Source organism: Melanostigma gelatinosum (assembly GCF_949748355.1).
Source record: "Melanostigma gelatinosum genome assembly, chromosome: 10".
Classification (NCBI taxonomy): Eukaryota; Metazoa; Chordata; class Actinopteri; order Perciformes; family Zoarcidae; genus Melanostigma; species Melanostigma gelatinosum.
In genome coordinates this window covers 15,766,316-15,790,919 of record NC_136643.1, presented here as the reverse complement: position 1 = coordinate 15,790,919, position 24,604 = coordinate 15,766,316, and the positions used below count along the sequence as shown (strand labels likewise).

General features: G+C 40.2%; 2 protein-coding genes across 2 annotated transcripts; both read right to left on the bottom strand.

Annotated features, from left to right (window-relative positions):
• Nucleotides 1-970: 970 nt before the first annotated feature.
• Nucleotides 971-8,587, bottom strand: LOC306783145 (acetylcholine receptor subunit alpha). Its single transcript, XM_079276674.1, has 9 exons — nt 8,411-8,587; nt 7,112-7,254; nt 6,984-7,028; nt 6,139-6,248; nt 5,532-5,727; nt 4,423-4,660; nt 1,993-2,216; nt 1,550-1,789; nt 971-1,454 (listed from the first exon to the last, which is right to left on the bottom strand). The coding sequence occupies exons 1-9, from the start codon at nt 8,451-8,453 to the stop codon at nt 1,326-1,328; spliced, it is 1,368 nt and encodes a 455-aa protein (XP_079132800.1). The 5' UTR covers nt 8,454-8,587; the 3' UTR covers nt 971-1,325.
• A 4,151-nt stretch (nt 8,588-12,738) lies between these two features.
• On the bottom strand, nt 12,739-21,757 carry chn1 (chimerin 1; the record flags this gene model as incomplete). The annotated part of the gene is made up of 7 exons (XM_079276352.1): nt 12,739-13,247; nt 13,661-13,766; nt 14,548-14,685; nt 15,415-15,492; nt 16,901-17,074; nt 20,096-20,180; nt 21,506-21,757. The coding sequence occupies 7 exons, from the start codon at nt 21,755-21,757 to the stop codon at nt 13,076-13,078; spliced, it is 1,005 nt and encodes a 334-aa protein (XP_079132478.1). The 3' UTR covers nt 12,739-13,075.
• Between the last annotated feature and the right edge of the window lie 2,847 nt (nt 21,758-24,604).

Below are 24,604 nucleotides of genomic sequence, written 5' to 3'. Positions count from 1 at the left end.
TTTCGGGATATGTTCACAGAGAACTATAACTAAGTCTGCACTGTGCTTCATCTTTAATCTTAATAATTCATTGTTTTAGTTTTGCAGCCTGCAACTTTAACTGTTTTGGATCTGTCACTTTGCTCTCATGAACATCTCATAAACATGTATGTTTATGAGAGCAAAGTGACAGATCCAAAACAGCCCAAGGCTGTGTGAATAGGCAAATATAAATGTTGAGCTATAACTCAAGAGAACATACAAGAGAACATAATTTGCATTTGTATTTGAATGTGAAATGGAGCAAAATAAACACATCTAAAGAGTGCAGTGGAAAACCGTGGAGAATGCTCCATGAAGAAAGGCATAATTAGAGAGGCATAAGTGCTCCAGAAAGCTTGTGTTTCTATTGGCCAACAAAGCCTGCATGTCCTGTGTGATGGCTAATTTCCACTATGACTTAGCTATGTTTTTATTGTCTGACCACTCAGTGTTTTGGCCCTTTTTGTATTCACAAAGTTAATAATCAATGTCAGACATGGTCAGTAGGGGTCCTCTCAGGTTGAGTAATATTAGGTGTGTGTCTTAATCAAGGGCATGCTACTGTCAACTTAGATAGGGGGCTGAATGGGGATGCAATCAGTGGACCACTCAGTGATTAACCATTCAATGGTTAACCAGTGAATGATCACTGTTGTCCAGATGTCCTGGTGATGAGCTCCTCCTATCCCACCATGTGCTCAAAGCCTTTATAAGTCGTTCACAACCAACACTCTGGTTCTTCCGCCTTCAGACCGCATTGCATTCTGTATGACGATTGAACCTTCTCTTCACAGAGAATAAAGACTTTAAAGACAAACTTCTTTCCTCAATGTTTCTTAATTTCCGTATCATAGGACTCACTCGGTACTATTGAATAGTTTTTTCCACCAGACCTGACAAATCAGGGGCAAGTGCAAAAGCAATATCAGGGAAAAGTCCAAACTCCATATCAGAGTTAATGTATAGCTTTATTGTACTTATCACCTTAAAAACTGACAAAAAAAAACTTTAATTCAGTTGTTCCCTATAAACATGTCAAGGAAGTTTTCTTTTGAATGAATTCAACATTTAAATTGCACACATATATTCCCTAAAAAAGCAGAAAAACAACAGTTGTGTCATAAAATATGCTGAGGACACTGTAAACACCATGCTTTATCACAATCCCAAATAGGACCGATACTCTAAAGAGCAAACAGAGATTTCCACATGCAGCGTGAGTGCTGCTGTGCAACATAGAGTAGATTCAAAAACAAAGGTCAGAAGTTTCATATTGAGCAACAAATCTGAGAAGGTGCAAGCCTTTAGAGCATGCTCAGCTCAATGAGACGGCCTGCGAACACGCCTAATGTGCCGATGAGACACACAGCCATGAACACACACAGCAGAATATGATCCAACACCATGGCCACAAACTTCCACTCTTCAGCCGCCTGGAAAGAGAAAAGGGACAACGTGTCACTTATACACAAAAGCAAAAATCCTGAAAGGACCATATTAGTGCCTCTTTCTGTGTGAGAGAGATTACATTGTTGGATTCCTCATCTGATTTCATGGTTTCTGCGATGTACTTGACTCCTTCAATGGCACTGCGGACGTCAGGGTTCTTGGTGATGGGTGACTGGTAGGTAACGGAAGAGGTCTGGTTGCCAGAGATGTCTGAGATGTCAAAATCAGCACCATAGATGCTAGATTTGGTCTGCTTTTCTTTTCCTGGGCGTTTCATTGTTGAGAAGAACATGATGTTGGGAATGGTTTCAATAAAGACCTGTCATAGAAAGACAAAATATATGCACAATGTCAAGGGACATACAACATCTGAGGAGTTGGAGGAAACATTTATTTCCATCTCCTCCCACTAGATGGCACAATAACACAGTCAAAAAAATGATTACGGATTCTTCTCCAAAGCTTGCCATGCTTGGGAATGGGACCAATGGATTTCTATTCAATTAATGCTGTTGTGCTCACCGTGCGGACCCAGTCCGGCATTGTGTGAGTGCTCGGGGAGCGGTGGTGGGTGTTGATGACAATGACAGTGATGATGATGGAGGCAATGACGAAGACCATGGTGAAGAGCATGTACTTCCCAATGAGCGGTACAGCACTGGAGGTGGAGGGGATCAGCTCAACAATGACCAGCAGGAACACAGTCAGAGACAGCAGGACAGATATGCTGAGAGTCATCTTCTCACCTATGAGACACAACATAACATCCTCACTGCTCTTTAATTAGTCGCAAGAGGACGTCATGCAATATGCAGTTCTAAGAAATATTCCATCAACATTTAGACCGGTGTTTCTCAGTGAGGAGGTCAGGACATGATCAGAAGGGTCGGATTAAGCTGAAGGGTTCAGATGAGTAACATTTGAACAAACAATCTCACCGTAAGGTTCTTTTCGTAGCATTTGTGATATGTGATATGATAAAAAGCTTTAAAACAGCCACTGAAATTACCTTGACGTGTGATTGTTTTTCAAGCATTGTTCATAAGGTCACAGATTAACTAAAATAAACTCAGAAAACAAAATGCATAACAATACCTTATTAATAATGTTTGTTTTTTCTTGTTGTCAATTTCTGGATAATATTACTTGAAGACTCGAAAAATCCTTCAAAAATAAATAGTTCTTCAGTTGAACTTGTGGCAAATACGAAAGCAAGGACGATGGTTCACAAATCATCATTCCTTAATTGTGATGGGTTAACTTTAGACCACAACGTCCGTCCCAAAATGTTTCGAATAGAAAATAGTTTTAGTTAAAGAGGACATGATGTCTTTTCAGTGAGAAATTGAATATACAATAACGCATTCTGTGTTGTTTGAACACATCCTATACTTTAAAAGAAACATTGAAAATAACTCTGAAACCAGTGTGGGAATTGTGGAGCTGCCACTTTAAACAGCTTGTTAGCTCATGATACCCATAACATGCAATCTTAATACAGTGCCACAGGGGAGGGCTGTTGCTATGAGTAAATACTTCACTTCCCTTCCCATCCAATCAGGATAGTTACACAACTACACAAAAACTGCAATGATCAACCAAACCAGCAAATCACATTCCAAAGAGTGTGAGCAATTTTGTCGTTGTTGTTTCTTTCACCCAACAATAGCACAAGTAAACAGATTCTGACACCATTTCACGAGTAAAATGCAAGACATGTTTTTGTTGTTCAGTACGAGCAGTTATCCCAGAGAGGGCATCTTTTGGCACCAGCTCCTCCTCCACACTTTCCTGTCAGCAGTCGTATCAGAAACTGAGATCAAGTGATCTATTATACATTAAAGCAAAGGCCTGCTTTCAGACTTGACAACACAGAGGGACCCTGGGTAATGAGGCAGACCTACACACTGGGAACATATCCAGATGTGCACACATGCGGTGCAGTTCCTGCGGCAGCTGATGGCTCAGAATAAGGGACAAGGTTTTGTCATGTTGGTTATCATATCATATCATATCTGTGTTTTCATCACATATCATGAAAGCGAAGACAATTCAAAAAAAGTGTAGAATTTTTACAGAATGTTCTTAACAATTTGCACATATTGTTTTCGCATACCCCTTATAATAAATATTCAGTGTGCATCTAAGTGCATCAGTTGAGCGTGTCGTAGTACATCACTACTACTGTACTTGACGGCACATTTCAGATGTGAATGACATTTACTGTCCTCCGTGTTCAAGAACTAGTTTTACATTTTGGGAAATAAGTTGCTTTCCTACTGAGCGTTAGATAAGAAAATACATCTTCCATGTCTGTGGGCTGAACATGAAACTACAACGAAGAAACTGTTAGCTTAGCTAATTACTTAGCTGTGTTGAATACTCAACTCTGATTGGTCAATTACTGCATTCTACAGTCTGCTATTTTTTTCATAGCGGACTGATATGACTTACACAGTGAGTGGACTATTCTGTTTTAGTCGAAGCAATAAAGTAATTCTTAAATCAATAAAATCATTTTAAAATCAATAAAATCATTTAAAAATCAATTTCTTATATAAAATGAATTGCAACAAGAGGAAAAAGGCAGCGTGTGGGTCTTTACTGGGGTATTAACCCTGACATGGAGATGTCAGATTGAACAAAAAAGATTTAGCATGTTAAACAGTGAATAACAGTTGGACCAAGCAAGGCTATTGTTTCCCCCGTTTCCAGTCTTTGTGCTACAATAAACATCTCCTGGGTTAAGCTTCATATTTGGCGTAGAGATATGAGAGTGGTATCAATCTTGGGACAATGTGTAGTGCTATAATGCCAGAGATATTGCTTTTAACTATACATATATATGTCTATATATATATATATTTTTGTATTAATGTCATTTTGGTGTTAACTAATACTTCAGGTTAGATTCCAGTGAAAATCAACGATGTGGAATCCGTGTCAACATACCAGAGTCTGTAGGAAGATAGAAGACAAGACCAGTCAGGAAGGAGAAGAGCATGCAGGGGATGATGACGTTGACGATGAAGTACAGCGGGAGCCGCAGCATGAGGAAGTGGTAGGTGATGTCCAGGTAAGGTGTTTCTGGGCAGCAAGCGTAGTACACGTAGTGCTTCCAGCTGCGGAAATCCTTCATTACCCACTCCCCACTTTCCATAAAGTTACTCAGATCAGGGCGGTCACTGTCCTGGTGAAGAGAGACAATAAACAGGGTGAGTAAAGGATGATTTAGAGTTGACGAGAAGATCAATACCACTCTTTGATGGTATGGTATGAATCTACAGACAGGAGACAGTTAGCTTAGCTTAACTTAGTTTAGCGTGAAGCCTGAAAGCAGGGTGTAACAGCTACTCTGGCCTGGCCGAAAGGTACAAGCTCATTAATTAACCAACTTAACCTCAATGGTATATCTTACAAAAAGCAATTTTTTGTGCATTGTCCTACAAATGCCCAGGAACTCGAGCGTTCAGTGCACCTGTTTAGGCGAGAAAACTACATTGGTTTAGGATAACATTATTAAAATAGGTTATGTTTGTTAGGTATTTTACGTGTTAAGTAAGTTATGTAATAAAAGTTAAGCTAAATTAAGTGAACTTTTTGTTGGTATACGTACGACCAATGAAGGAGAGCAGCATGAATTAACACGTTACATCTCTTTTGTTGGAACTGTCCAGAAACTGTACTGTTTGTGTGTTTTTATGGGACCACAAAAAAGTCACTGCTGCTGGCCAAGAAATGGTCTGACACAAAAGACCTCATAAAACTGTAATATGTAGTTTTCCCCCTTTCAGTTTCTGTGCTCATGAAACAAACTAGATGTACTGTGCTACACAGTGAGATTTAGAGGTGCTGGCAGGCCGATTTTTACCTTTGGACAGAGCCAGACTTGCTATTTCTTCTTAATGCATATGCTAAGCTAAGCTAACTGGCTGCTGTCTACAACCTTATATTATACGCATGTAGACATATGAGAGTGGTATTCTTTGGAAGAAAGCAAAGAAGCACATTTCGCAAAATATAGAACTATTCCTCTTGAGAAATGGCCTGAATGAAATTACAGGATTGACGACGACCAAGTTTCCATCGTAGGTCCAGGTACCCAGCTTCATGCTGCAGTTCTGGAGGTCAAAGGGGAAATGCAGCACGATGATTTCACAGTAGCTCTTGAAGATGGCAGGTGGGTTCCATATGATCATTCCTGTGTGCTCCAGCAGCACTTTGGTCTCGTGAACGATGGCAAACTCTCCGTCAGCACTGCGGGCACAGAAAACCCCAGGCAGCATCAACATGGGAGATAATGAGTTAAATGTTAACACAAGGGGACATCGGTGCCTGAGGTGGGGTCAGTGCTGGTGTCGCACCCCAGCCAACCAGCGCTCAGCTTGGCACAAGTTGTGACATCGGAGCTGGTTGTCGGGGGGGAAGCAGCATGTTAGACGCAGCATATGGTGAGAGGGGGAGTTAATGCAGAGTCCAGATTTAGCCCAATGAAATCTGAGCTTTCACATGCTGCATACTGGAGTATAGGAAAGTTTTGAAATTGGTAATTGTTTCTAGAGGTATGGATGCTTCCAGTCATGTAAAGCTTATTGTACTGAAGAAAAAACAGGTTTCATAGAAAAGAGATGTGGCATGGATCAGATATAGCCTGATAACATAACCTACTTGTTGTAGAGAACCAGATCAGGCCGCCAAATGTCAGTGGAGGGAACTCTGATCTTTTTGATTCCACTGTAATCCTCCGGGTTCCACTGCAAGTTCACATCTTTCCATTGCTGAAAAAGAAACAAACGGAAAACACCCAGAACAATGGACAGCGCTTCTTTAATGATATCCATTATTAATGTTTTATTTTCTGAGAAGAAGCAAATATGAGCAAATATGTAATACTACATTTTCACAGTGGAGACACATTTTGTTCAGAAAAACATTTTAAGGGAAAATTAAATTTTCTACATAAAGGGTTCCATTAATTGCTACATAGTTTTATTTCCTATATTTCATCAGTGATATTATTATATTGTATTAATTCATAGAAGAATGATACACCTCATATATTTCCCACTTACCATTCTAAACTTAGAATCAGTTTGAAGAGGTGTGTCTTCATATATAGAGCAACTGTATGTGAATTGATTCAATCAGGATTCCCTTTGGCACTGCAGAAATAACTGAACAAAATGAGTGCCGTACCGTAATCACTCTGTGACGATGGTACCAGCAAGTATTCTTGTCAGTACACTTATTGTATAGCTTGCCTATTATTGTGGTCAATCCGTTGGTTTGTCTTTATGGTTTACTCATCGAGACATTATTTCTTAATAGTGTATTTTCCACATTTCCTAAATCAAATATTTGTTCATATACTTAAATTTCTTGGCGTAAGGATTTCTTTTTTTCACATTTGGGACATTTTTTAATTTGTAGCTAAAGAAGCATTCTAAAGAAGCATAAGTCTCTTCTTCTTTCATAATATCTCATCGACATAAAAACAACAACATGTATCAAACCTGTTTCACTCGCACATTGCTGCTGACGATCTGGTTGACCTCGTCCTGTGAATCCAGATAAATGTGTTTAGACAGTTGATGACAGTAAAATCTTAATACAGATGGTGATGTGATACATGAGCCCTCACCACACTGATGAGCTGGATGAGCTGAAGGCCCACAGTAACGACCACCGGGTCCTTGAAGTGATTGACAGGACGGACCACCTTATTGTAACCAGTGAAGAGGGTTTTAACCAGACGTGTTTCATCAGAAGAGGCCCAGGCAGCACCTAAAAAACACACCGTACACACTCATTGTTGCTTACAGTTACTCTAGTTAAGGCAATACAATATTTCTTTACTCCTCAAGCTACAAGATAGAAAGATAGATATGTACTTTATTCATCCCCAGGGGGAAATTTGTATGTTACAGCAGCAAGACGCACCAATTAGCAAAGTAGCAGAGTAACCAAAATATTAAGTATTAAAAAATGCACAATAGAATAACAGAGTAGGACAAATTAAAATATCAGAATATAGAATATATAAAATAAAGCAACAAAAATGCACAGTATATACAATGAAATAGAATGGTGTTGAATTTTCTGACTAGGTGAAGAACAGTAATGCAAAAGACAACTCCAGCAAACAACAGTGAAGCAGTGTGTGTTGAAACATTATCATGCTGTGCCAAAGTAGAATGTCGCTTTAAGAACATCTGATACTTGAGGTGACTTAATTTAATATGAGTTGAAAATAGATGTGGTCATACTATGGTGTAAAGTGAATACATGTGCATGCACTCGGTTGTAAACTCAAACTCAAACTGACCCACTTACTTGTGCGGACGGAGAAAAGCTCCAAAACGTTGGGCTTTAAATACATTTTGGTGATTTAAAAAAGTGAAAATGTTTGTTTACTTACTTAAATGGAGTTCCAAGATATTTAGTAGCGATAACATGCAATAGCACCCCAGTGAGGTTGTTAAAAGCGATGCTCTTATGCTCTTTCCACTGCATATCTGTCACAAGCCAGAGAGCGAGATCCCCTTTCATTTAGCAGCTGGCCTTGAAACGAAGGTGATTTTACAGCAACATGTTGTTTGAATGGTTGAATGATTCTCCACACAGTCAACTCAGTAAACTAACAAATCACATCAATATAATTATGCAGGTGACTTCATGAAGTGGCAGACAAACAGAAGGTTGAAAGGCAAAACGTAAACAGCACACATGCCCTTGTCAATCAAATAGCTGGTTTGCGCAGAATTTAAATTTGCTCATTAGTTTTGTTGCTTTCACGAAAATAAGAGTCTCAATAAACATAATAAACGCAAACAGAGTTAACTGATTGTTTTTGTAGACTTTATAGACTTTTTATGCTTTAACCACTCAAAGTAATTCAAGCAAAGTAAACAGACATTTTCAGTTTTAAATACGTTCTTACCTGCTAGAATGACCAGATGAAAAATGAAAAATACAGTATTCATTCTTTCCAATAAATGCAGGCTTCCAAAACCAAGATCCAACTTCCGCACGCTGCCCGTTGACCACTTGAGAATTGAAAAGGTTTGACCCACCTAAAACATTCCTTCAGCACTGGCAAATGACTCGCTGTACAAGCTCCGAGCTCTCCACTGGCAGCCTCGTTGTTATTGTCTGACAGCTGACTGGCTGCCAATGCTTGTCATTTGAGAGGGCCACATTCTTTGTCATCTGTTATAAGATCAACATGCCGGAGTAATCCACCACTGAAATATCCCATAGTGAACTGGACTAAATACAACCTCGAGATGAGAGGCAGCTGCTTGCGGTTTCTTTTTCTTGTAACAGTGATGTACCGGTACTATCCGTCTGTTTTCAAATCTGTTTCCACAGATCCATAATGTTTAGCCCCTTGAAACACTGAGTAATGATTTCATATGTTTAGTCCGTATCTGTTTGTCCCAAAGAAAGCTCTCTCTATGAGTGATGGACCAATTCATTTTGGTGACATATGTCATATTTAGTATAATTGTAAAGCTTTGGATTTCAACTAGAATTAAAAAATAAAGCTCTGTCAAGTTCATTTTTGACATTGCAAACATGACAATATGATCCCTCCACAGGGGCCATTTAGTAGCAGTTAAATTGTCACACATGATCAATATCCATCTGCTGAGGAAGATCATGTGATGAATTTTGAAAGTCAAATTTAATGTCAAGCAGTGATTGCTTCTCAGATGCTTTGTGGTGATATTGAAAGCGCAAAAACCTAAACACGGGGAAAAGCTGAACGTCAAGCTTCGAACAACATGGTGTGCCAAACACTGTGGTTACGTCAGATATTAGGTTACGTCAGATATTATATCTGTCAATAAATAAAAATAAATCAAGAATTTCTTGAAACTGTATGCAATTTCAGAAAAAACATGATATGAAATGGATGCTTTATATGTACATTTTTAATATATTCATATATATTCATAAAAGGCTCCCTTGAACATTAATGCTGAACCTTGAACTTATACTTTTACTTAATAAACTTAATAAGAGTTTTAGTGAAGTTGAATGATTAGTCTGTGATTTGAGTTGTATTATTATTCATTATTTAATTTTGTGTGATAACATGTAATACACTACATGGTTAGTCTGACAAATGTATATCTGCTGACAACATTATAATGTGTTATAAACCATTTAAATGACTATATACTGCTCATTGTTTCGTGATTTAGTTAATAGTCGTTGAATGAAAGGCAGCGTCTCTCATGTCCAGTTGCCCCACAATTCATGATATTATAATCTCAGATGATTCAGATGTTCAAACAGCATTGTGTGTTTCCTGGGGGGGGCAGGTGTAACGCATGTTTCCCTCCTCTGCTCTGCACTACCCCACCCTGCCGGCCCGTGAGGGGTCAGGCAACTCAATTTCCTCACACCCCAAATCCGTTCAATCAGCCAGTCACTCAACCGCCCGCCTCATTCATCTTACTTAAGGACCAATGACCATTTTGGCAATGTCTGAATTGTGAGAGATTTGTCTCAACCCACCCCCTCTCTCTATCTCCTATCACTCAAGCAACCTGAACTTACACCATGTAAGCACCGCTTTGCCTTTCTCCAAGTCTGTCATGTAACACGGGACAAGCCAGCATTGTATCTGCTCAGCCAACCTGTAGTCCCCGGCGTTTTGGTTCTCTGTCAACTGTTAATTAAAACACCTTGAATTCCAGTCTCTGGAGGACTATAAGCTGTGTGTATATAACTGCGCTGTGTGATTAAATGTTCATTGAATCTGAATGAAAGCGTCCATGTAATATCTGCAGGGAGGTGAATGAAAACTGGACAACATGCTGGATCTTTATGCCTCGATGAAGATTAAGAGGATTAATGTGTTCACAGAGAGATTTGAGACAAAGAGATTATGATGTGTGTTGAATGTTTGTTTTTTTTACATGATATTCCAACATAAATATAGCAACGTTTGACATTGAACAGCATTGGTAACAGTCCTTGGAAGACACATCTTTACATTATCATCAACCATTATATGGTTTCACTGTTGCTAAGTATGCAAGTCTTATTTTGACGGAGCTGGTTTGTTAAAAGGTAAAATCACCCTTCATATAAATTAGCATTGCATATAAAACTCAAGCACAGCAACATTCATAATTCACCCTTTTATATGATTATTACTCTGTTCTATAATTCGATATGAAATACAAAAAAATCGTGATTATATCTATAAAATGCTTTGATTTCAAATACTTCACATTGGTGAACTGATTATTTCTTTATATTGCTGCATTTGAATATGCAGGTCAGCTGGAGGAAAGCATTAGCATCCAGTCAACAGTGAAAAGTCAGTTTTCATGGATCACAGACTTTCACATATAGTCTCATTACTGTGAATGAGGCAAATCCACCGCACAATGCATTTGGCAGACATTACTCCAACACGGTGTTATCACAGCATCCGACTGAAGGGTGAAAAAGCTCGATAGCTTTATTGGTGTGGCTTACCTCCTTTCACAGTCAGTGCCTGATGTAGATGAAGGTATGATATATCTAAAATGGCTGATAATGGCGGGGGAGGATAAACGGTCGGATGAAAATCCAATTTTGCCACACAATCACCAGAGACAAGTCTGAATTTGGCTTACATTAACTCAATGTGATGTGGTCACAACACCCCAGTGATTAAATGTCAAGCAGCGATTCCTTCTCAGATGCTTTGTGGTGATATTTAAAGCACAAAAACCTAAACACGGGGAAAAGCTGAACGTAAAGCTTCGAACAACACAAACACTGTGGTTACGTCAGCTGTTATATCTGTCAATAATAATCACACCTGACACCTCACGTGTCCACAGAAAGAAAAATAATTTATACGCAATGTAAAATGAAGATACTATCCAAATAACTCATATTGGAGCCTAAACAGTTTGAAACAGTGGTCGTGTAATGAGTCACTGATAGCTGTGCCTGGCTGGTTTATAGAAATTGCTTGGAAAGACATAACCTGTGGGTGATTAAACCTAAAATGCATAAATTTGATGTGGCATTGTTTGCACATATATCCAGTAATTAACAGTCTCTCGAGTGGTGTTGCCTTAGGTGTTGTGTGTTTGGTTTTAATCTCACCATGAATCAGTGTGACTGATGTGTTGTTAGAGGGGTTTATGTACAGTGAAGTCACATGACGTGAGGCTTTTATGCACATGTCATTCTGAATATACAGAATGGAAGACTGGTCATATCTGCAGCCACAATGTTGCTCAGTTCAAATGTTTTAAGCAGCATCAAATGTTTATATATCAGTCTTTTCAAGGATACAGATGCTGTTATTATATATTTTTACTATTGCCAACAAATCCCATGAAAAGACAAGAGTCTGTATCTTGATCATTTCTGATTTCCCCTTGCTGTCCGTGGCACTCAGCCCCAAGCCCATCAGATTCTACAGATTTTTTTAATTAGGCTAATTACCTAAAATAGCTGGGAACTGCTGTTTGTAGCTAACATTACTCAAACAGGAATAAATAGTACATTTGTTAATACACGTTTGGTGCTCTAGTGAGAATGTATGGCAGGAGGATGGAGTGTTACGGATTGACCCGAAATTGTCCACGATGATAATGGAAAACATCAGCCAGCGCATTGACGTGTTTCGTGGAACAATGGAGGCCGATGGCTCAAAGAACATCATTTTGGCTTTACAGTCAATATTATAAATACATTTCTGGTTTTAGTCTTTATGACAATATGTCGTATATTTTACATTGCCGGACTTATCCTTCAGGGCAAACACACGTGAATCAGTGATTTGGTTGAGAACCATTTCTCATTTACAATGAGGCTCACATGTTTACCATATCAACTTTGAAGTTGTGTTTACAGCTTGTTTCTACTGCCCAAAAGTGGCCGTAAAAAGTAGTTTGAACACACAATTTGATGTAGATCTTTATTCTGCTAAGTGAGATGACACATTAAGCACATCATTTCTCAGAGTAAGGTTTAATAAATTAAAGTGATCATGCACAAGTTGCGTACAAAAACATTACAATAAAAAATGTAAACACATTAAAATGTTACGGTCAGGCAGATGCACCAGTGTGTACACGTTAACAGGAAAGGCGCATTCAACTACAGGTATTCAGGTCACTTACAAAGATCAAAAAAAATACAGCATCATAGAAATTACCCCAGAAATATCAGTAGCATATTTTTACACCCAGCTATACAATGTGTGACAGAAAGGAAAACGCACAGCAGGCAGCTGGGAATGTGGACTATAACTACTACAAAACAGACAAAAGCGAAATCTCAGCACTACACGATCTTAACACATGCTGGGTTACGACTACAAAGCAACAAAGACCTTGCACCATGCATGCTGACCTGTCAGCTTCTGAAAATCCCCCGACAAAAATGGGGAGACATAAAGTACTTAAAAGTGTAAAGTTCATTGTCCACACCCGATACAGGAAAGGAGAGATGTTAGGGCAGCACTAGTCCATACAAAGGGCATTTAAAAAACATGTATCAATCAATGTACTACAAACAGTCATTCAAGTCTTTACACAAAAGAATGATTAGATAGCCGTTCTGTAAAAGTCCTGATCTGTGTTTAGAAGAGCACATCTTCATTTTTAATGAGCACCTCCACCACCTGTCTCTGGTAGCGGATGTCGTTGAGTGATGTTATGGCGTCCAGGTCTGGTGCGCGCATGAGGGTGGGTCCGAAAATGATGGCGAGGTTCTCTGCGTTCATCAGGTTGAATTTCTCATTCTGTGTCACCCTGCGAATATGTATGAAAAGAAGGAAAATTATAAAACAATGACATATTCTGGAAATAAACAGTTTAAGGGACTGTATGTAAATCTGTTTTGTGCTGAGGACTGGGCATCATGTTTTTATTTTATTGAGCAAGGCCCTCCCAGTGTTTCTAATATTAGACCTTCACCTTTTTGAAACACTCTCCCCACAAAATCTCTAAATAATGTAACACTTTTGATCTTGGTATTTAGCCACCCGTAGTTAAAAGTGTGCAAAGAATTTGAGTGTCCTCCAATTTAAATCATAAAATACAATGTATATTACTCTCCTTCATCAAAAACAAAACAATAATCATCCCCCTCTTCCAGAAGCCCTTGCTCTTGTCTATTTTCACACAGTCCCTTAGCTCTTGCAGCGTTCGACTGCATTGCTCACCTTTTTAAGTGCGCCATGAGGTACTTTAATGTTTCACTGTGCGATGGCGGCAGCAAAGCAAGAGCCTCGCGGAAAGCTTCCAGCTTCTTCTCTGGGTCTGTGAGCTCTGCACAGAAACAGAGAGGCGCGTGTAGTTAGAGAGGCCAGACTACACACTCTCTGACCTCAGAGGACACAAGCAGAAATCAATGTAGTTATTTCCTGTGGGGTAATAAAAGCCATTAGTCTCTGAGAGGAAGTCTGGGGCTGCTTAAGATGGCTAATGCAGATTAACATTGTGAATGTGTCCTTGACTGTCGTGTTTTGCAAATTAGGAGCACAATTGGAGTTGAATACTTGTTCAGCTTTTAAAGTTTTCAACTTCTTCTACGTGAGCTGTATAAAGCTGCATTTTAACAATTCTGTTCCAAATGCAACTGAGGAAAATGACCCTTTTCTCAATAACAACCATACAATCTGTGTAAGCAAAGTTTTAAATAACAGCAAAGGACTGTTGGTGTGCTGGCAGCACACCAACAGTCTAACACAACAACCCTGCAAACTACAGAATATATGCATTATAAACATATTCATGGCATCAGTCTCAACAGAAATCAAACATTAGTATTTACTGCAAGTCATTTAATTAGATTCCCTCACATACAGATGTTGTTTTTTTTACATAATGAAGCCAATATACTAGAGCTGACATGTGTCTGTCATCTGTCATTTTCTGCAAATAAAGATTTTAAAGATAAAACTCTATTGCAGCTATTGTCTGTAATGTGACTCGCTGTGTGACCACCTGAAGCCAACGACATGAAGCTTAACAGTGACTGTTAACTGCAGCAACATCTGACACAGTAAAACAGGTGTGTTTGTGACTAATTTGTCTCGTTGTGACTTACTTGCAGCCTCGATGAACCTGGGGTAAGCGTCGTATGAGATGATGGGAACAGGCAAATCCCTGAGGTAAAGTTTCAGTGCACCCGTGATGATATTGATGTCTTCATAGGCATTCACTGAGATGTCTGTCTTCTCGCCATCTGTGAGGATGTGTGATGGAATAAGGGAGATGAGAAGAAGTGTGTTTTCACGCTGTAAAAATGGTTGACATCAACACTTTCACATCATCGTGTGAATTGAAGAGTAAAGAGATTGTGTTACTGTGGGTGGAAAGAAAAAAACAAATCTTCTCTCGCTTCATATTTTGCAAAGTAGCAGCTATCATCCGCCTGGCCTGTTTTATTCTGACTTTCCTTCAGTTATGCATGCCTTCCAGAGCGGGCCATGGCCTACTTGTGCTGGCAGACTGAACATCACAGCGCTATGAGCTGGAGTGACACTCGGTCATGGATGATCTCCCACATGCGGATCTGGTGGAGAGTTTAGCCCACTGCTGCAGGGTTCTTCTTACAGTTAAAATTCACACTGCACTGGACAAAGACAGGCTCATTCTCACTAAGTCTACTGCTGAATCCCAACACAGCGGAAGTCTTTTTGTGTGTGTGTTTTTACAGCTATGTTTGAGGCAGTGAGAGTACATCCATGGTTTGTATCCCCTGAGGTCTCGCTGTCTGTCCACACTGTGAAAGCCTGCGTGAGAGGGACATGTCAGGATGGGATCTGCACTCCCAGATGGACAGTAATCCTCCACAAATGTGTCACTTTCCCATTAATCTGAAGTGTTCTGTGTGTTCTATGTAAACATATGAAAGCACGCTATGTCAACCGTCATGGAATAGGCTGACAGAAATCAATAAAGGAACACATACCTTTGTCAAACGCCATCTTGACTTCTTCCAACAAATCGCTGAATCCAGATATTCTGTAAAGGCCTTCAGACATCAGTCCTTGAGAAACAAACATATTAACAATTAAAAAAAACAGCATTTTAGACATCATCAGGGCTGTCATGAGTAATGTAGAGGAATTCACCAGCATATATATCCCCTTGGGTAATTTAAGAAATCCCATTAAACACCCTTAAATATGCATATGAAATGAAGGATAAAATGTCCACAATGTCACACAATAGAACAACATGGGCTCATGCCAATACTTTTCTGCATCACTGGGCAAAATAATAAAGACATAAATCAAACTTAGCTGCAGACATATATTAGCGGGCAGACAATGAGGGAGCAATGAGTTTCCTACATAGTTGAATGATTTAACTGAAATGCAATCAAATAAGGCAGCAGGAAACAGAGTAATGTATTCCTCATTACGCGTTCACAATTACTACCAGAACACTCATCACTCCTCTCAGTCATTCCCCCCCCCCGCCCAAAAAACATTACCTCAGTTAGTAATGTAGGCAGACTTTAAGCACCTCAAACAATAGTATATATTGTAGATCGCATCTTTAAAATGAGAGGAAAGCTATGAATACCTATGAACACCATGAATACAGTAAACAGCATCCATACACTTTATTTCAAATGGTATTTTATTAAAGGGATCGTTAAAAGTAATTGAATTGTCTTCATGGAAGCAAAGAAAGGCGGTACAGGTTTGGATCTCATGAGAAATAGAATACCTTTTTATGAAGTTGAATCACTACTAAATGCTTAATATTGAAATGCTACTTAATTCATGGCTTTGAAACACTAACAGTACTTTGAAAACTATCCGTCTGCATGTAGACATTTCGAGGGGGTGATTTATGTATTTTCCATAACTGTATATTAATTGATGTTTACATTTTTTTGGTTTCACAGATAGAAAATGTAAGTGTCCAATGTCAAAGTCCTTCAGTTAAATTGGCTATGTTTGTTAGGATCTAAACTTTAGTTGTGTCAAAAAATACATTTTCTGAAATCTAAGTTGTGAATTTGTGAAATGCTCAACATTTCATTGTTTTATGTGAATTTCCAAATTCCAAAACTTGAAATTGAATTAAAAAATTTCAGAGAAATCACAAGATGTTTTCTTATGGATATAGATGTAAATATTGGTTTTATATACATTATAAATTAGGCTGCATTGAAAATGAGAATAAAGATTAAGTATGCAATGGTGACTTCAATTATTATCGCCTTTCTTTGTTTGTTTGTCAGCTACAATCCTTCAATAGAAAGCCTCCAATCAGCCAATTATTGTCAGTAACTAGTCTAGCTTTACAGCTGTTAGGGCTTAAAATGTATTCAATTCGTATATAAACTAAACTGCATATCTACATCTTGGGGGAAAATGGTGTTATATTGAGGTATACATATGAAACACACACACACACACACACACACATCTTAAACTGACCTCTAGACTCGATCTCTCGTATGCACATGTCCACCACCATGGGCCGCGCTGTATTATAAGCTTTCACCAGGGTCGTGAGGTCACAGCTGTAGATTTTACGGATGTGTCTCAGGTCCGGTTTGCAGTCGTCGGGCACCAGAGATGAACATTGTTTGTGGACGTTTAAACCACAATCTACAGAAAGAGACATACAGCAGCAGGTGTAGTTCATGAATGTCTGTAGCTTGAAAAGAGTTATTTCATTTAAACATTTGTCAACGCCAATACAAAGTCAAATCAGTTATTTCTCCTAGGTCAGCCATTTTATCTCTAAACGGAGGACTACAGTACAAATTCACATTCAACATCAGGTTCATTTGGATTTGGTCGGCTGGTTTGGTGTGTGTTTTGGCTTGCAGAGGAGTGTTAATTCCCTTGATCAATGTTTGCCCCCTAAATGTCACATGACCACTGGAGAGCTCCTCTCTCTCTCCACCACACACGGCTTTGAGAAGCCGGACAGATCCAAAGTCACCTCCAGAGTTTATTAAGAACAGTAAAATAAAACAATGATTAACCACAAGACAGTAATCTGTTAAATGTTTGTGTGTGTCTAATTTCAATTTGTACGAAAGCATTCACTGCATTCAAACAAATGCATTAGAGAATCATCAAAAGTGGGGGCATTCTATAGTTTTTTTCCCTACATGATATTTCCAGGCGCAGGATACACCACACTGGGTGTTTAAATGGCATATTAGTCATGATGTCAGTTTAAGTATCCCACATTGCGTCTTGTCTTCAGTCACAGCGGACGGGGCCTGAGGCACAGCTGTTTCAGGGCAGGATTCACCTTGTCGGGAACAGAGGAGCCCGTGGAGAGCAGATGCAGAGAGAGAGAGAGAGACTGCAGCTCTGCTTTGTAACAGAGACGCGCATGGAGGGAATTAGAGGAACACTGAAAACGCTGTGGCCTGGAGGAGGGCGCTGCTGCTGTGTGCTCTATTCTTTTCCAAATCCAAGCTCACGCACAATGGCTGTGGAAGCAGCAATTGAGGCGCTGCGGGCTACACTAGACCTAGTTTCCGAGACTGAAATAGGGCAGCTCTTCATGCTCTTTGATCTTTTGAGTCGTTTCCAAGCACTGATAGGGTTTTTTGACAAATGCTGTCTGCTTTTTGATTCCAAAAACATAAAAAATTGCATTTTAATCCCTCTGAAGAATCGCTACTTTTTAAAATTTTAGATAAAAAATACATCTGAGAGCAAATAACCTATATGCTTCTGGAGGACCATAGACAATATTGAGATTAATATGGATCCCTGGAGAAACGCCTGCATTTATATGCATTGATGCAGAAATGTAATTACTTTAAGAGATGATTCTCTTAAGGATATGAGACAGGCAGTGTAATGGAGGACGGCCTGTCATCAGACACTGAGCTCCTGGTGGCCATGTGAGCCCACTGACGGCCCCGGGTCCCAGGTGGGCCGGGTGAGGGTGAGAAGGGGGCCCGAGGGACACTGGGAGCCAAGCGACAGGGGATGCTGCATTACTGCACTGTCAGCTCCGTCTCCGTTGCTATGGAGAGGAGACTGCAGCTCCGTTTTGGCTAAAGGGCTCTGAGAAAAGGTTTAATGGTGGCTGGTTGCTCATTTCTAATCAGCACACTATCACCATGTCGACCAGTTAAAACCGGTCCTTTTCTGACTGGAACTGAAAGCAAAATGTACCAACCGTGTTTGTTGGATGGTCTGTGTCTTTTTCTTTTTTTAAGTTAAATAGAGGTTGAGCTGCTTGACCTATCTTTGGTTGAACCCGCTGAATTTTAATGTGTGTGGAAACAGAGGTCCTTCCCCACGCTCCGAGCTCTGCTCCTCATTAAAGAGACATGCCAGCTTTGTTTTCCTTCATGGGCGTGATGGGATGAGGCTGGGGGGGGGGGGGGGGGGCGTACTCTGATGAGGAAATGTGGCACAACAAGCACAAGCAGAGGCTGGCTTCCTGGCACACGGCCAAAACAGTTCACACACACACACACACACACACACACACACACACACACACACACACACACACACACACACACACACACACACACACACACACACACACACACACACACACACACACACACACACACACACACACAAAAAAAGAAAAGGGGGTGGGAGAACTTTTTTTTTTTGGCATGCAAATTTGAGCATCATGTGAGACTTCGCTACCCTAGATTCTGGTAGCTGTGGTGGAGACTGAAGAAATGGCAACATAAGAGTTTGTGAAGATTAGCTCCAAACACATCCGCCTTCTTTTTTGTTATTGCCAGTGTTCAAAATCAGGACGTTAATAATTAACGCCAGAGCTCCCACAGATTTGTGTGACATACTTTGTTTCATCAATAAAACATCAAAGACACACTTCAGACTATATTACGGCACTATTCTGGGATGTGAAACGAATTCCAACAACAGCTATGGTGAAACAGAAACCACGTCAGAGCATTTGACAAGCAAACGGGCAAATTCAACAGACGCATTCACCTCACAATAACAACGTGTGAATGTTACATACACAAAGTGTGAACATTATTACAGATTGAAGGTGAATATTTTTCAAAATATGCTTACACTGTGGAGCATATAATGACAAAATGCATTTTGAAAAATACAAATACCTTTAATCGCATTACTTTTGTCTGCTACTGTAGCGAGCCTACTGTTGTGTGTTTATTAGTTTATGATGCAGAAAATGTTTAACCATTAAAGCCATGGAAGTGGAAACACAGAGTGCCTTTGTTATTGTAATAATGACAAGGAGAACAACCCAAGTCCTGAACTAAAAAACGTAGTTATTATTTAAAGACTAAAGAGCTACTTTTAGATTTCTTTTAAATAAGCAGTCAGTGATGGCTGACGGTGCTAAAACTGATTCTTCTGCTGGTTTGTATAGATAATCCATTCACAAAGCAGTGGGAAAAAAGTAGGTCAAAATCAGGTTTTAACATAGTGTAAAGTACATGTTACATCATATAAAGCTCTCATTTCACTCTATTATACAACTAATCCATAAAACCACTTTTGGGATTTTCGATTGAAACTCAATAATCCAGCTCCAGTTGCACTAATAATCAAGTAACCCATATACAGCAATGCCCCCTTTGTATACCATGAATGTGCCATGAAGGCAGTTTATATAAGCCTGAGAACAAGATGTACCTGCACATTTGACCCCCTGAGCCATCAGTCCCCACATGAAGCTGGCACAGTGTTCACACCAGTGAGGCCCTCGGAAGGTATGGACCTACAACAGAGAGGAGGACAGTGACAGACATTAGTAATGAAGCGCAGTGAGAAAACAGTGGGGAGTTTCAGCCGTTCGCTCCATAGATACCACATCGCCTTCTGTAGTCAGGAGACCTGTAGGTGCTGCCACTTTAAATGAGGCAGAGGAGGAGGAGGAGGAGGAGGTTTGTTGTTCAAACAGACCCTCAAACTGACAATACTCAGGCTTTTTGCCATCATGGCACAGTAGGATTTGACTTTTAATCAGACTGAAGGTGCAAGGTGTCAGGGAAGCCTGCCATGGAAACAGTGGGAGGCCACCTCACTGGTGAAGGAAAGGAAGTCCCAACAATCCACCAGGCTGCAACAGCCCATCCAATCAGGGAGGCCTCTGGGAGCCCGAGCAAGCCACAGCTCTCCCTGTTTTCCGATTAAGTCAACAGCAGATACAGCAGACAAACAAGCCGCTTTGATAAAGAACTGCTAGTTTCTGACTGGCATAACACGGTGCAGTTTGATCAATGTCTAAATGAATATTAACTGATGGTTATCTCAATCATGTGACATTTCTTTTCATGTTTAAAGAATATTGGCATTACAATTTGTCTCTAGCCAATCTGTGCTGTTTATATGACCATATGATTGTTCTTTGTTTGGTTTGTGATACGTATTGCATCACGTCTTCCTTTTCGGTTTACTGGCAAGAAAAACATCTACAAGCAGGCGGTGAATGTATTTATTTCGAGTAATTCATTTTAGAGGCAGAAGGTTATGAAAATGTCGGAGTAAAACTGTAGTTTATTTGATAAAAGTGACGTTTAACTGCCAGGGGGCTTAATTTAGAGAGTTTAAAATTCAGAGACTTCTTTTAGCACACAGATGTTGTTGATACTCACCTCATTACATCATCCTTTAGTTGTGGGAGCTTTGATCACAGGAACTATACACTGTTAAAATGTTGAAATGCAACATTCATTAATTCTAACGAACAAAGCAGCAGAAATAGATTGGTTTGAATGCTTTGAAGGTAATATTTCACCTGCTGCTCTCATCCCATTAACCAGCCAAACTAGCTGAGTGAGCCTGAGCCAAATAGGGAGACACTCCTCCACTGTTTGCCCTCTCCATCGGCCTAATCTCTCCATCTGGAGCTCAAACTAACAGCAGTGGTCCACAGACCACCCAACAGATTTTTCTTTTGATAAAGCCTCATTAGACAGACCAAAACAGCTCTGTTTTTCATCCCATCTCTCCCACTCTGTAACTCTCCCCCCTCTTCCTCCTCCCATCTCTCACACCAAGCAGCCCTCTGGCAACATCTGATAAGAAGTATTTAAGTCTCACCTTGAAGTTGTGGACTTTCTCAGATTTGGGTGTCCGCTCGCTCTCCTTCAGAGTGGCTCTGCGAACCAGTGAGGTGAGCTGTGAATAGGCAAATAGTTTAAGTGGCTGCCAGAAAGTGGCTGGAGGTTTCTGTGGCCCCATCCTCATCCCCAGAGCTGCCGCCAGAACATCCTCCTGATTGGCCTCTCGCTTGGCCTTCTGCACCAGGGACTTCTCTTCCTTGTGAACCTCATAGGACTCTCTAGATGGCATTCTGGTGCTACAGTCTCCCAAACCAGAGGAAGGAACAGCCTCAGTAGAAAAGTCCCAAAAAGGAGGGGAAAACTGTGTGATGCTCAGAGCAAGACAATATCAAATGATATTGCTTGCATTGTCCCAATTATAGAGAGACATCACAGACAACAAATTGCAAATTTAAATGGTAAAAAAGATCCTGAAGTGTTTTTTAAAGAATCCAAAAGGGAAAAAGCTGTGGTCCTTATTAAATCCTCTCACAGCTATGACAGTAGATGAAGTGGAGCCTCTGTGATAGGAGTGCCAGGTTTTATACAAAAGAGGTGCAGCCTTGGGTGCTCATGTGGTTCTCTGGGAACGTGTATGCAGATGAGCTGAGTGGTCGTGCTAATCCTCTCCTCCCTGTGCAGAGCTGATATTCTCCCTGGAACAGAAACAGCACACTATTGTGTATGGATGCCGTCAGGGCGGGAGAGCGAGGGGGAGGAGTACGGGGGCGGACCCTGTAGTAGTCACAGCAGATTAAAGGGATCCCACCAGCCAATCACAGCATGGACACACCAGCTTCTATGGTAGGCACTATACCCCGCCCCCACACAACCGTCTCCATCAGATATCCAAGCATGGGGACCTTGGGTAGGATGAAATGAGGGTGGGATGATAATGAGCAATGAATGAGTCATGCATCAAGAGCGGGATACTGCCTGCAGAACGTGCGACAGCAGTGGGCCGTTAGAGAGGAGCTATTTTCAAAATCATGTTGCCACAGAAACCGGTCATGGCTGGGACCACGACGAGCACAAACACAAAAGCACCAAGCAAAAAAAGAAATGGGATCATTGATTTGAATGCACGCTTTGATACAAAGTGATGATCTACAAATTAAAAGAAAATCCAAATATATCAATGATAAATCAAAATGGTGAGGAATAAACAGAAATATGTAGCAACTCAAAATCAGTTTGAGCCTTGTTTTTAATCCTCCACACATGATGAAACAGCTTTGGAATGTTATGTCTTTAAATGTTGTATTTCATGTATTTTGTGCATCATGTGAAGGACATTAAATTGCCTTATATGCTATATCAATAAACTTGCCTTGTCTTACAAATAAACAATACAAAAATCACCTTAAAGGAATTAAACAAGACATTTTAAATTGTATGAAATCTTATCCAGTTTAATCATTTGTATGATGAATCGTATCAATGTTCCTCGTTACCAGCAGCATACTGCATCTTCTTACATTATGATAAAATATACAATAAAGAATTTAACAACGTCTGTCTGGAAGCTGGGAGCCTTCTCTCTTTTTCTTTGCAGTCTTTGTCTGAATGTTTGTTTCCTTGAGGTTTACACTGACGCGAGCGTTGTGTTGTGTGCATGCAAATGAAGTATCAAATATAGCATCAAGACAGCAAGGTGGGAGAAAGGACCCGCAACCTGCCTCTGTGATTCACACTGCAAGTCAAATGTGATTATGCTCCCACGGCTCGGAGTGTAATTCAGACTCAGCTATTAAAGTGCAGCGTTCTCACCTTTTAACAGAGGGCAGCTGCAGGAAGTGACTGTACAGACTCTCCTATGGAAATCAATAAGGACCCCCATGCCCCCTCAGCAGAGAGGTATCAAAATGAGAGTATGAACAGAGGAGGGGAGCAGAAAAGGAGCCTTTGAAGATCAGTGTACTTATGTGAAATGGCGGCCCAAACTGTGGTGTATGAAGGAGTTCAGATCACAACATGAAACACATGAAACAGATGTGTGCAGCTCTACTCTCTCATGCTCTGGCAAAAGTCTCTGCTCAGGAGGGTACCTGGGAGTGGTACAGATAAAAGACAGTAAGAGTCTTTTATATGCACCCGTTCATCCTCTCAGACCCTGAGCACTTTAGAGGGTTTTGCAGCATAATTGCGTTGCCTGCTGTTAAGTGCAGAACTAGAGTCTGAGTCCCAGGATGTGGTTTACTTTGAACGCAGCTCTAATTGACTCTGATTGATTTGCTTGTTTCCCAAACATGTCCAGGGATGGGACTCTTGAGGATGGAAGTATACAGTATCCTATCTTTTGTATCTCTGTGATGTCCATCCGTGTCCAGCCAGCAAAAGTGAGTTTCTCTGAATGTTTCGATCCAGCCACATTGATTAATACTACTACTACTACTAATAATAATAAAAATAACTTTATTTATACAGCACCTTCAAAACAAAGTGCTTCACAATAAAAACATAAAAGCAAATAAGATCCAGAAACAACTGTTAATACGTCCCTGCCGGATGATCTCGGGCAGCAGTCAGACAAGATGTGTCCCAGAAGTAACATAGGTAAACAGGAGGGGACCCAATATTGACCCCTGGGGGACCCCACTGAAGAGAGCAGCATCTCCAAGCACTACAGAAAAAGACCTGTTCGACAGATAAGACATCAACCAATCCAGCCCTATACGTCACTGATGTTCACATATAGTTCTTCAGATGGCTGATTCAGACTTGGTGGTCCACTATGTCAAAGGCTGATCTGAGGTCCAGAAGAATTCAAGTGCAATACAGCAGAAGGACATTTGTGACCAGAGCAATCTCATTGCTGTGTCGGGAGGGAAAGCCAGACTGACATTTCTCAAATATTTCATTGTTGTTCAGAAAAGAAATCAATTGAGTTGTCTTTTCTGAAATCTTTGATAAAAATGACTGCTTGGAGATGGGTCTACAATTAAAACCGAGGGATCTAAGGAGGGCTTCTTTAAAGGGGGTAAACAGTAGCATGTTTAAAATTAGAGTTGAGTTACCGGTTGACAGACAGCAGTTAATAATGGCTCAAATGTCTGGACCAACCGTCTGAAATACAGCTTTTAAAAACCAAGTGGGA

Excerpts from the sequence above, each read along its gene's own strand:
- LOC306783145 (XM_079276674.1), bottom strand. The coding sequence starts at position 8,453 with ATGAATACTGTATTTTTCATTTTTCATCTGGTCATTCTAGCAG. Across the intron at positions 5,728-6,138 it reads GATCTGGTTCTCTACAACAA|TGCTGACGGAGAGTTTGCCA; the intron begins GTAGGTTATGTT and ends CTGTGCCCGCAG. Across the intron at positions 1,455-1,549 it reads CAGATGAGGAATCCAACAAT|GCGGCTGAAGAGTGGAAGTT; the intron begins GTAATCTCTCTC and ends TTCTCTTTCCAG.